Raw genomic sequence first — 13771 nt, forward strand, 5'->3', positions numbered from 1 at the left:
CTGGGCAGAGGGAGAGGCCCCAAGGAGAGGACAGCTGCACTCAGGAAGAGTTCAAATACAGGAATACACCATATCCTAAGGGCCAAGACAATTTTCAGTCCCCAGGGAGTCTGTCCCTTAGTGAACTAGGTCATCATTACCTCAGAGTCCAGGTCTCATCTTCTGAATGTCTTCTGCAATTTTGTCTACAGGATTTTACTTGGCTCAGGCATGGGAATGGGGGTTGAGGGGTAATGAATAAGATCAAGTGTTTCTTGGTAGCCCTGGGCCTGCAGTCTTCTATCCATGAGGTCCTTACTGGGGTTCACACCAGCAGTGGCTTGGAAAAGACAGTCTCTGGGGCTACTCTTCTTATTCCCAGACTTTCTGGGACAGATTAAAGCTAGATTCCAGGCAAAGAGAGGTCAGCGAACCATAAAGCATTTATTTCCAAACTATAAATAAAACTGCTCTCTGAGCAAAGAAGCTCCCCAGGTTCTGAGGTCCCAGCCCCTCCACCTTTCCCTGGCTGGGGAAGTCTATAGTTCACATTTTCTTCCCGTAGTAATCTTGATTATCCCCTGAATTATGACAATTCTTGGTCTAAGAGGTCTTAGGGAACCAATCTAGGGGAACCAGCCCATTCCTATCCTCTGTTGTGACCCCTACCCAAGTCTTGCCCTTCTCAAGGCCTGGTAATGTATCTACTTCACCCTCATGGTCCGCACAGCTCTCATTTGGTCCTGGATACCAAGAACACTACTATAACAGTCATTTCTTTCCCAACACCAACATCTTCCATACTGATACATTATATCAGCTGAGTCCCAGAGTCTGGGCATCATAGAGCCCACTGCTGCCCACTTGATGAGGCAGGGCACTTGGATCTGACTACATGGTTGGCTCCCAATGGTATACAAAGAAGAATCAGTGCAGGAAAGGGGTGGGATGTGAGGTTCAGGCCCTACCAGCCAGGTAGGCAGGTCACTACTGCCCCTGGGCCACAAAGTACTTTTCTCCTTCATCCTCCTCTTCTTCATCACCAGGCTCCCTGTTCCGTAGGAGTAGTTCCAGGTCAGAGCTGGAGACAGGCCCCTTGTGGGGCTTAGGACCACTTTCACCTTTGGGAATACAAGGAGAGAGACAATTACTAAACCTGGGTTGGCCTCCTAGCTTCTGTATATCAAATGCAACAGAGGGAAGCCAACTGTGTGCTTGCTGAGCTGATGCCAGTGCTTCCCCCCAAAAGGGTGGAAGTAGAACTAGGAGGCATACTTCCTACATTAGATTAATAGCTTAAACTAAGAATTTTGGGGGCTGGTAAAGCACAATCCAGCAGGGACTAGGAGGCATACTTCCTACATTAGATTAATAGCTTAAACTAAGAATTTTGGGGGCTGGTAAAGTACAATCCAGCAGGGACTACTGCAGAGAACTAAGAACGCTTTATTAGATCCTCACAGGGAGGAAGACCAGTCAAGTGGAAACCTACTGGGGACATGGAGGATGTCACTGAGGGGCTAAAGACCCTGAGTAGCACTCTATGTTACCTTTGGAATTGAGGGCTTTGAGAGTGATGTGGAGGGATATCCCAGACAGACAGAGGGCAAAGCCCAGCCAGTTCAGGAGGCTGATCTGGTCTCCCAGCAGATGAGCTGCCAGCAGCAAAGTACAGACTTCCTGGAGGCAGAGAGGCAGGAAGCAAAAATATGATTGGCAAGACGAACTGGCCCCTTTACTCAGAGGCTTCATAGCAGTAATTCAAGTCTTTGGAATGGAACAAAAACAGGACTGATAAGAAGAGAAAGGCTGAAAAAGAGAAAAGTACTCATCTTCAGAGTAAGGATTATAACTTACATGTATACAGACCTTTACAGAATACAAAGCACTCTGATCACAGCCATTCTTTGGGCCAAATGTTATTATTACCATTTTACAGATGTGTAGCCAAAGTGGCTAAACAACTGGCTTAAACTCATATGGCTACCAAGAAGCAAAAACTGGATTTGAACTAAGGCCAATCCTCTTTTAATCACACCAAGAATGTCAAAGTCAAATAAAAATGGGGGCCACTAATGTATACATAAAGATCCTTGTGAGCTGCATACAAAGTTTTAAAATGTAATATTATCTGTTTTACTGTATTTTATTTTGACAAATATTTCCCTTATATTTTAATATGGTTTGGGTTGCACGTAGGAAATCCATCCCTACCTCCCTTGAATGCCTCTACTGCTTACCACCACTAAAATCCAATCAATGACATCTTTTTAAAAGATCCTTTTATGAATTCAAAATGGCAAATGGGAGCCAGAGTGGAAGGGAGAGATGCAGAACCTTTAGCACTGGAAGCCACTGACAAGACCCTTAGGTTCCACATGGTTCTTTCATTGGAAGCCTGAAGGTCTAGAATCTCTTTGATGTTTTTAACTGATTATGCCAAAAGCAGACAGACATGCAGCTCTCATATTGATGACGAATGCAAATGTGCCTCCTTAACCATCTACGAGGACCAGTGTTTTACACATTCACAACCCTACTGGCTATGAGGTAGCCTGGGATACAGCAATACAGTTTTGGTCTGAGGACCTGGATTTAAGTTCTAACTGCTTCTCAAAAGTGGAACCTTAGGCAAATGACCTAATCCCTCAGACCCTCTGTCTCCTCATTTATTAAAAAGGGCAGGGATGGGGGTGGGGAAGATATTGCACTACATGGTGATCTCTAAGGTTCTCTTCAGTTCTGTTTCTGATGATCTTTAGAGACATCTCCTCCCCCAGGAAAACAATATTTAGAGTCTATCCTAATCTTTGGACAACAAAGTTCTTCTCCTGGGAGGACTGTCTCAACTTCATGGACTTCACATGATGTTGGGAGAGGCATATGGTATATAACAGACAGTGTACTGCACACAGAGTTAAGAGACATGGATTCAAATCCCAGATCGGGAAAGTTACCACTTGTGAGGCTTCACCTCTGACCTTTAGCTTCTAACTGTGTAAAATGAGTATAACAATCCTTATACCACCTACCCCATCATCACTGTGCAAAATATGCTTTGTAAACCTTAAGTCACTATTGAAGTGAGCTATATAATGCTGAAAGTAAACCTCAGTTTCCTCATACCTAAAATGGAGTCAACAATCTTTGTATTAACTACCTTAAATGACTCTTACGAGGAAAATGCTTCATAAACCTGAAAGGGTTAAGTAAATGTGAGAGAAGATGATCTGGCTTGGGATCCAGGGGCTGGGAGCCCATGCAGGAGGCAGCATGAGGTATTTGCAGGCAGACCACCTGGTGGCTCTGACTCCTAACTGCTCCTTATGTGATTCCTGACACGCCAAATCCCCTCAGCTTCTTTGTCTATGGATCAAGGGAGCTGCTGACTAAGGTCTCTTTCAGCTCTAAATCCTACCACCTACCTTAAAAATCCCAGCAATGGAGAGGGTCAGGCTGGAGGTTCTGGAGACTAACAGGAACTCTGAAAAGCCCAAGCCAAAGGCAAGTATCCCACCAAAGAAGAGAGACCCAAGTACACCTAGGAGGAGCCCTGGGTCCTGGAAACGGAAGATTTTCTCAGACGTAGATAAATGCAGACCTGAAAATGACAGGAAAAGAGACTAATGCTAAGTTCCAGATGTGTTCATGTTCCAAGAATGGGTGGGAGAGGGAGGATAAGAAAGGGGGGTGAGCTGTCATCTCATACACATCCAGAATGTAAGGTCCCTTAATAGCAAGAACTGACTTTTGTTTTGTCTTGTCTCCCTAGCACCTAGAGAAATACGCCCTGAACATAGTAGTAGCTTAGTAAATATTTGCCAAGTTGAATGAAATTTAAAGTGAGATTTGCCATCATCAACTGATATTTCCTTAGTATCCATTGTGGAAATGGGGCTTTATAAAACCCTGGGAAAATAGATCTGAAGCAAAAATAATGTAGTACAGACTATAAGTTTATAGATTTAGTGCTGGAAGGAGCCTTAAAAGTTGTCTAGTCTAACCCTCTTATTTTACAGATGAGAAAATTGAGGCCCAAAAAAGTTAAGTTACTTGCCCAAATCTACACATGTTCTATGTGCAGGGGTAGGGTTCAAACTCAGGTTCTCTGACCGCAAATCCCACACCTGGGCAAAAGTGATCACCACAAAACAATAACTCAGAGGGTTGGAGGGGTTAAGGAGGCCATCTGGAGGCTAAGGCAATAAAGGTCCTTTTAGGGGCTACCTCAGCATTGACACCTGAAAGGAAATGTCCCTCTTAATTTAGAGATGAGGGTCATGTCTGCCCTCTATTCACATCAAATAAATGGTTTAATAATGCATGGTAATCACTGAAGGTAGCTGTGGTAAAGTAGAAAGAACACTGCATTTGCAGTCAGAAGACCTAGATTCAAATCCTAGTTCTTCCATCTACCTCTGTAACCCTAGGCATATTACTCAACCTCTCCAGGTCTCAGTACCCTCAACTCTAAAACAGGGTTAATAATACCTGTACTACTTACCACACTGGGTAATTGTAAGACTCAATAAGGCAACATAGATAACATGTTAAGTAAAAATCAGCAATTTATCTGGTAACCCCATGATCTATCAGATAGCCAGAGATTATCAACAGACTTTGGACTTGGACTGACAATACTGCCAACCATGCATTTGGTCTCTCTGTGCCTCTTAGTCCAAAACAAGAATCAGAATTCAGAGCTGGAAGGAATCCTAGATGACATCAAGTCCAATTCTTTTATTTTACTGATGAGGAAACTGAGGCCCAGAGGGCAAGTGACTTTCCCAAAGCCACAAAGATGTTAAGTAAGAGAACCAGGATTCAAACTAAGGTCCTCTGATTATCCTTTCCTCTACATCTTCTGTTCTCTTTACCTTCTGTTCAGGAGGGTGGCATATAAGCCACACTCAAAAAATACTGTTTCTGTTTATGCCTGAAATGTGCTTTGAGCTCTCTGAAGCAAAGTATTAAAAAAAAAATCGCAAGCAGTGCTGGTAACCACAAGCAAATAGACTTCCAACGTAGGCCATCAGGCCTGATGCTAGCTAGGCTCAGCAGTACTGCAAAAGCAGCAGCAAATTGAAGGGAGTTCGGGGAAGAGCATAAGTAACGAAGGCGCTTGGGGGATTAATTTAGCAGAAAAGATTAAAGGAAGTAAATCCATGCAGCTTTGCTAAGTGACGACTAAGAGGGACATTATGATGAGGTTTTGCAGAGATGTGAATGGTGTAAACATCAAGAAAGAGAGGGGGAGCTTTCTGTGTGGTACAAGGCACTGTAATGAAAGAATGGGGAGAAATTGGAAAAGGGAAAATTTTGGTGACATGATGGAAGCTTCCTGAACAACTGGGCTAAAAAATAATTTTGATACGCGATTGTAATCATCACAGTCCAACCCGTACCTGAACCAAAATCTGCACTACAACTTCAGTGCCACAGGGTGATCCATTATTGCTTGAAAACCTCCATGATGGGGACTTACTAATTTCAGAAGAGCCCAGGACGTGCTGGACAGCTCCATTTGTTAGCAAGTTTTTCCTTCCGTGGAACTGAAATCAACCTCTCTGCAACTATTCCCCATTGCTCCTCGGTCTGTCCTCTGGAGCCAAGTCGAACAAGTCTAATTGCTTTTCCACATGATGGACCTTAGTACCTGAAGACAGTGATTACGCTTTTACCCACCCCAAGTTGCCTTTTCTCCAGGTCTTTAAACATCCATAATTCTTCCACTTCTCTGGGCCTTAGTTTTCTCTTCTGTAAAATGAAGGGGGTGGGACTAGATGATCCAGTCCCTAAGGCTGTGTTTTTTCCCCCAGTTCTAAATTCGATGAATTCTTATTTGAACCAACAGAAGCTGAGAGAGATCAAACTACCTGCAGAGAGTTTGTACAATCACTGTCTGAAGCTCAAAGGTCTCCTGCCTTTCTCTGGCAATCACCTAGCTTATGCAGCTAACAGATAAACTGCTGACATTTATTTAACAGGTCTGCTTTATAAAACCCTTTACATCATTACCTCATGTGTGAACCCTTTGAGGTAAGTAGGACAGGTAGCATCCATTACTCCTGTTTCAGAGGTAAAGAAGTCTTTCTTGCCTGTTCCCCAACCCTAGACAGGCTCCAGTTTGTGTCAATGTCACTGTGAAATGTGACAGCCAGAAATGAATATAATAACCTTTTGGTTTGTCCAGGACCCCTGTGCTTAGAGTAGAAATGGATACAGGATAAATGATTCCCTGCTCAGTTTATGAAAACAGGAACCCTGGGTAGTAGGCAAAGGCAAAGCTGAAGAAAGACTAGAATACATCCAATGACCCTCAACTAACAGGAAGGGGAAGGAAGCTGTGGTAAATCCCAGGCTGCAAAACACCTTTATTCTCTCCCTCTATCTCCTTGAAAGGCTGGCAGCAGGAAAGAAAGTGGTCCTTTCTTGTTCCCCTCTGTCTAATATGACAACCCAACATACCTTCAAAAATGGCAAAAAGGGGGAAGAGTCCCAGAAACATGAGTGGCTGCAGGTGGTACATGGTGTCAATAGGATTTTGGAGACCTGAAGGAAAGAGAGAAAACCCATCCTAGTTCCAGCCAGCCTTCCTTCCTAATCCAAGCAGCTGTTTCCCCAGAGCTGTACTATCTCACTCACGGGATGCTCTGAATATACTCACCTAGCTCAGCCTTCTGGAGGAGGATTTGGGTAAGGGTCCATCGAATTCCTCCAATGAATGAGGCCCCTAGCACCAGAGCAAATCCCTCTCCATTGAACTGAGTGGACTTATAAGTGAACATGAAGAGACCACCAGCAATAAGCAGGACCACCAGGACGAGTGCTGCCCGCTGTCAGGATGGGAAGACATTGTCTGTCATCTTGAAGGGCCCAGGTTGGACAGCAGTTGCAGCAGAATAAATGGCTCATAGAATTAAGCTCAACCATCTCATTTTACAAAAGAAATTGAGGCCCAGAGAGGTAAACTAATTTGCCAATGGTCACAAAAACTCATGTTAACTTTCACAGAGCACTTGGAGGTTTGCAAAGTGCTTTCCTCATAAAAACCCAGAGAAACGGGTTAATACATATCCCATTTTTGCAGATGACAAAACCAAAATTCAGGAAAATCATAGCTAATGAATAATGCAACTGAGACTTGAACCCCTGTTCTCTGACCCCAAACCCACTGCTCTTTCTACTATATCATAAAAGCTTAACACACTCCAAGCTATTTACTGCAGCCACTTTCTGGAGTAGGAAATTCTCCCATCTGCCTGTGATCTTCTCCTCTGGCCCCTCACCCTTCAAAGCAAGAAGGTAGTTTGGAGAGGATATAGGGAATCCTAGCCTGACCCTGATCTAGCCCACCACCTGGCCAACGAGCCCCAGCCCACTTTCTCTTTTTAATTCTTAACACTGGGGAAGGGACTGGAGGACAGAGTGCAAAAGCAAACAGAGAAAGAGCTGAAGGGGAAGCTGAGGCCTCACCAGCTCCTCTAGCTTGAAGATCAGGGAGAAGATCAAAATGAAGAGGACTGCCGAGGACTTGGTCATTGTGTACCTGGAAGTGAAAACTGCAGAGTCACCCACTGCTACAGGGCCCACGGCCACAAGCTACACAAGAAGGGCAACACTGGCTTTGCCCAGGAGGGTGACTGGGTAGGCGAGGTCTGCTCAGGCCAGCAGGGTAGCCTGGGCACAAAGGGCACTGAGATGCCAAACCTTGTCCAGATTGACTGACAAGTGACCTTCAGTGAAGGAAAAAAAGAGCTGTGACTACGAGGCCTGTGACTATTGTCAGGAGGGAAAAGCTGCATCTCCGACACTGAGCTCTCCTCATTCTAGGATTTACCTGCAGCTCAGCAAGGGAGCCAGGGCTGGGAGGAAACAGAAGGAGAGGTAGGGAGGAGGAATAAATTCTGCTCTCCTAAGCAAAGAATGAAGACGAGGACAGCTATCCCTCCTGCTTTTCCCCCCACTCCCCACTGTGCCCATTTCACATGATGCTAATGCAGTCCCATGCATGCCAGTCAGTGGGTCATTTATCTTCAACTCCCTCTTCTTTCTCATACCATGGCAATGGCCAGTCTGTCTGGGTCCCCTAACTTCCCCATGCCGCCAAGACAGGCAGCCCCAGGGCTCAGCACCCCGTATGCGCTGGGCTTACAGATGAGGCTGGAGTTTTCCAGGACAGCTGCTGAGGGTCAGAGAGAAGCTGAGAGCAAGGACTGATCCCAGAGTGGTGAGGCAGCCGGCCCATCAGTCGGACGTGAAGGCAGCCCGCTGGACAGACACAAAGAGCTCAAAGACTGAAGGGAGGGTGGTAGGGAGCAGGCCGATACTCACAGTGAGACGGTGATGTACAGGAAGCTCCAGTTAGACAGACCCACGTCAAGTGCCGTTGCCAATGCTACAGAAAGAAAAATCAGCCTCTGGAGATGACTGATCTCTTCCCTAGGGGCCAAGCTCACTTCTGAACTGAAGATCAGGTGCAGAATGGGCTTTCTTTACTTCCAGCTTACCCACTGACCCCCAAATGGTAACACTAAGAACAACTCATAGTTCTAAGATACTTTAAGGTAACAAAACTTCTACAAAGTGGAGAGAGGAGGGGCAGCAGTGCAGTCATTGTCCCCCAGGGAAGCAGGGGAAGGACCAGACCTGCAGAGCAAACTCCTGATGTGAAATGCTTCCAGAGGAGCATCTGCTCTGCAACACATACTCAGAGAGTTGTCTGGAGCACCATGAGCTAACATCTCTGGACCAGCATCCCACAGCCAATATGGGTCAAAGATGGGAGACTTAAACCCAGAACATGTTGACTCTGATATAGCTCTTTAGCTACTCTATGCTATGGCTGCCTATCTGCAACCTCATCTGAGCCCCATGACAGCTCTGTGGGGTAGCTACCATAGCTACTACTATGTTTAAATGAGTGAACTGAGGCTCAGGAGTTAAGTGATCTACCCGTGGTCATGCTACTCTGAGATCCCACATCCAGGTCTAAAGGGAAGATCAGAGCAGGAGCAGTGATCATCTCCAAGTCTTCTGACACCCCAGCTGAGCCAGAACCCACCCTGGGGCCCACACTGCCTCTGGACGTACCTGTGGGAGCTACTCTCTGGAGGTAGTCGGCCCAGCTCAGCACCACTCGGGGGCGCTGGTGGCAGCACTGTGCCATCGCTCTGGACAGAGCGGAGAAAAGGAATATCACTATGAGATGAAGCAGGGTCATGAAGAGAGGAAAGTGGAAACTCTAGGGGAAATTTAAAATAGAACCAATTGTCAAGAGTTTAGGCTCCAGAAAAGCAGTTTTTTCTAACTTCCCTTCTTTCATGTGCACCTTTATCTTCTTCAGTCTCTCCCCTCCAACCTGCACCTATCTTGTCCCCATGCCCTCCAACCTTGCACCCACGTTCGAACTCCTCCCCCAGAGGTGGGTCTTTGTATTGAGCACCATTGAAGCCCCAGAATTACCTTCATTAGCCATTTGTTGTAGAAGGTGATGCCAATGGAGAAGCAGTAATAGAGAAGTACCAGCCCCAGAGTCAGCATCACCTTCCAGATGAAGGTCAAGCCAAAGGTCCACCTCCCCATTGGCAGCAACAGCAATTCCCCAAACAGCTTTTTGTCCACTGGTGAGCAGCAGAGGTGGGAGCGAGCAGTTACTGCCCTGGCTGGGCTCCAGCCCTCTCGCTTGAAGCCAATACACAAAGCAAGAGTTGGCTGTGCTGGACCAAGAACTTCAGTGGAAACATCTCTTATCAGTGGTGATTCTCTTCCAGTAGAAGGCTTATCATGGCCATACGATCACAGAAACTCTGAGCTATGCTGAGGACTCTTCACCTGAGAGGCTGGTGAACAGCACCTACGCTCATCATGGCTATCTGGATGCAGAGCTCACAGGATCCTGGAGTTCTTGCTTCAAAAAATAAATAAATAAGAAAAGTGTTTGGGTTTATCCACTAGCAGAACTATACATCTCCCACAAATGTGTGCAAATGTTCCTCCACTTAGGTGTTTCCAGAAGTATGCTTCACCTTTGAAGGAGTGAGAAGACTAGAAGAACTTAAAACCAAACACCAGCACAAGCTCCCTGCCAATCTGATATGGAGATGAGGGGCAGCAGCTAGATGGTACAGTGGATAGAGTACTGGCCCTGGAGTCAGGAAGAACTGAGTTCAAATCTAGCCTCAGACACTTACTAGCTGGATGACCCTGGGCAAATCACCTAACCCTGACTACCTCCACCCCCCAAAAATAAAAATCTGATATAGGGTACAATGTACCTTTAAATGGTTCAAAAATTAACCATGTAACTAGTTCTTACTTCTAGGTTCTCTATTTCATGATCTGAAAATTTAAAAATATTTTTTTTCTAAACCAACCACCCCCAAAGCATGGCGCTCTGTCAACCATAACAACTCATTCTTGCATGTGAATCATAACATAGAGCCTAGACAGAGCTGGAAGGGGCCATAGGGCACCTGCAGTCCAATTCCATCATTTTACTGATGAGAAAACCTAGAGTCAGGAATGTTCAAAAATTTGACTAAGGTCGCCCAGGTGGGTGAGAGAGCTAGGATTTGAAATTAGGTCATCTGACTCCAAATCTAGTGCTTTTTCTCTCTATCATTAGTAATAAGCAAGAACCATCTTAGGACCAAGTACTGACTGTCATCTTAACTCTCATCTTGTAGAACTGTACAGTGCTGGTCAGTAACCCACAAGATGGGAATGTAGAGAACAAAGGGGGGTAGACCTTCTTAAATGGAAGCTAATGAAGACTAGATTTGGTGGGTGTTTGTAAAATGGCCTTCTGAAGTCCTATTCCATCAATGAAAATCAGCTGAGAAATAGCAACCAACCGTAGGATTAAAGATTTAGATCTGAAAAGGATCTTAGAACTGATTTGGTCCAACATTTTACAGATGGGGAAACTGAGGTTCAGGAGAAGATACTTGGTCATATTCACACAGACAAGCAACTGGAACTGAGCAGTGAAGTCAGGTCATTTGACTTCAAACCTAGCATACTTTCCAGCACTCTACACTTTGGTGCCTCACTATAAAACAGAATAAAACAGGATTTCATAAAGTTGACCTATCTTGCCTCCAACAGAATCATCTCCCATTATGTCCTTATATGAATTCTCCACCCTCTCAAACATCTCTCACACATTCTTACACCTTTACTCACTTTCTACCTTCCAACTTCCTTGGTTTTTTTCCTAACTATCCGGATTTTAGTTGCTTTTCAAAGTTGAGCTCCAATCCCACCTCCATAAAACCTTCCCCAGCTCCCCTAGCCTAAGGCTCCTCAGTTGTTTTTTGAATATTTATTGAATATTTCCTTGAAGTCATAGCACCATCAGATAACAGCACTGCTAGAAATACAGTACATTTACTCATTAGAGGAAAGAGAACAAGAAAAGGAAAATGAATGGTCCAGTTACACAGCAGTCCAAGTCTCCTGATTCCCGATCCTCAACAAGTAGTCAGAGCTGAAGGAAATAGGATGGGGCACACCACGCTAGAACATCAAAGCTGGACAGTAGCCCAATCTTCTCATTTTAGGAAAGAGAAACAGCTCAGAAGAAAGGAAATAACTTGTCCAAGGTCCCACGGGGTCTTAACTAGGTCATCATCTTTCCCTGCAGTTTTTTTTCCTTCCCAATGACTCGGGTCAAGGGTTCTAAAGCCTCTCCTTCACCTTTCTCACTACCAGGCACACAATAGACACTAATCAATACTCGCTGAACCGACGCTAAACAAACATTTGTGGCCCGATAAGACTGGCCAGGGTAGCAGAGGGCGCTCAACTTGGGAAGCGAGGACTCTAACCTTAGGTAGGTCGTGTCCCTTTTCTAGGGTCTCATATTGGCCGTCTGAAAAGTTGAAGGTCTGGCCTCAGTGATCCCAGGGGGTCCTTCCGAACCGAGCCAAGGCAAGAAGCATTTATTAAGCTCCTACTGTGTGCTAAGCGCTGGTGACTCAAAGACGGAAAAAGCGGTCCCAGACCTCAAGGAGCTTACGGTTCAGTCCTGCTGGGATGCTGCCAGATGGAACACTGCGGGCAGGGGACTGGGGGAGGCCACGTTCGGGGACACGCCCGCCTCTCTGACAGAGGAGGAAACTGAGGCACGGAGCGCGCTTCGGGGGCCTCCCCGGGGGGAGCGGGGCCACTCGGGCCCTCCGCGGCTGTTATTCCGGGTTGGCCGGCGGGTAGGGGGGGTGTCCCCAGGTGATCAGGGCCGGGCTCCGGGGCCTCCCCGGAGGCGGCGGCCCCGCGCCAGGGCCCGGCCTGGGAGAAGGACCAGGAAGCCAGAGGCTTCCTCCTCGCCCCGGGCTACGCCTGCAGGGACGCCGGCCTCTCGGCTCCCCGCCCGGCCCCACCACGCCCCCGGGCTCCCCGCAGCCGCGGCCCGGCCCAGGGCCGAGGCCAGAACGCCGCCCTCGCCTTCCCTTCCTCCCCGTTCCCTCGGGCCCACGGCAGTCGCCTCGGCGCCGGTCCCGGCTCACCTGCGGCCAGGCAGCTCTAGACGTGGCTCCTCCTGCCGGAAGTGCGAACCCGGCTCCTGCAGTCGCCATATTGGGAAGGCGGGGAGAGCACTTCCGGCGGAAGCGGCGGCTGCCTTGGTGCCGGCTCATTCCCTCTCCTCCCCAGGAGACCCTGGGGTCCGACCGGCCCAGGACCCGGAGCAGGCCGAGGAGCGATCCCGGGAGCCGGCCTGGTTCCGAGCCAGGCCCAGCCAGCCTCGCCTGGCGCCCTCATCGTCTTATCCCCTGGTCCTAGACTAGGAGCTCCCTGAGGGCAGGGTCGTGTCTCCGCTTGCGCAGATAGCCCCCGCCTCCCAAGGCGCTGATCGCGGCCCTCCGCGACGCCCTGCGGGAGCAGGAGCCTTCCAGGCCTTCTCTGACCACCCCATCCCTTCTTCCTGCCTCGGGGATCGGCTGCCAGACTCTTCCCAAAGTGACCTCTAGTGGCTATGAAATCCTGCCCTTGGCCCCCGAAGCCCGTCACGGCCTGGCCCGGCACTCCACCTCACTCCTCCCCACGTATTCTACCGTCTGGGAACCCTGGGCCTGCCCGCCACCCTCGTGCCTGCTCCTGGCTTCCTCCAGGCCCCACCTTCTGCGAGGACGCCGTCCCCAGGCCTCCGGGACTCCCATGTATCCTGGGTCCACCTTGCCTGTGTGTAGCTGTCTGCGTGTTGCTTCCAGCAGCTGACTGTGAGCTCCTTGAGATCAGGGGCTGTTTGGTTTTTGCTTTCTTCGTGTCTCCAGTGCCAGGCACAGAATAGGCACGTAACAAATGGTAGCTGACTGTACTGTGTCGCTCCTCCGTTGCCCTGTGTGTGCGTTTCTTATACCTACATTTTGCTACCATACAGTACCACTGGCTTCAACATTAATTAGCATTTATATAGCACGGGATGGTTTACAAAACTCTTTGTACATGGCATGTCTCTTGATCGTCCCCATTTTACAGATGAGGAAACTGAAATTGGCAGAGGTTGTCACTTACCCAGGGTCACAGGGTTGGTACTCATTTGAAGCAGTAGTCTTCCTGTCTGTAGCTGCCACCCCACGTTCACCATTCAAACCACTATACCACCTAGCTGCCATTTCTTACCTCTTCTCCAGGGTTCTGTGGTACCTTCAGAGGTTTGGGAGGTGGCTAATTTCTTTCAGTGGCTCAGCCTTCACTGATTGTAAATTCTGGGGAGTCCCAGCACCCTAGTTTAATTTAACCACTTAACAGACAGATTGGCATAAAAGCTAAAGGAATGTTTACTTCAAAG

At 47.6% G+C, this 13771-nt stretch overlaps 1 protein-coding gene across 3 annotated transcripts; it reads right to left on the reverse strand.

Annotated features, from left to right (window-relative positions):
• Positions 1-404: 404 nt before the first annotated feature.
• Positions 405-12578, reverse strand: SLC35C2 (solute carrier family 35 member C2). Of its 3 annotated transcripts, none has more exons than XM_072632389.1 (10): positions 12489-12578; positions 9445-9889; positions 9073-9223; positions 8314-8377; positions 7456-7528; positions 6647-6815; positions 6448-6531; positions 3405-3580; positions 1530-1659; positions 405-1100 (listed from the first exon to the last, which is right to left on the reverse strand). In XM_072632389.1, the coding sequence occupies exons 2-10, from the start codon at positions 9562-9564 to the stop codon at positions 967-969; spliced, it is 1101 nt and encodes a 366-aa protein (XP_072488490.1). In that variant the 5' UTR covers positions 9565-9889; positions 12489-12578; the 3' UTR covers positions 405-966. The 3 variants fall into 3 exon arrangements, with proteins under 3 accessions (XP_072488490.1, XP_072488492.1, XP_072488491.1); XM_072632391.1 differs by having other exon boundaries at positions 8135-8377; positions 12489-12576; XM_072632390.1 differs by lacking the exons at positions 405-1100; positions 1530-1659 and adding an exon at positions 1671-1788.
• Positions 12579-13771: the final 1193 nt, after the last annotated feature.

Source organism: Notamacropus eugenii, chromosome 1 (genome assembly GCF_028372415.1).
Source record: "Notamacropus eugenii isolate mMacEug1 chromosome 1, mMacEug1.pri_v2, whole genome shotgun sequence".
Lineage (NCBI taxonomy): Eukaryota > Metazoa > Chordata > Mammalia > Diprotodontia > Macropodidae > Notamacropus > Notamacropus eugenii.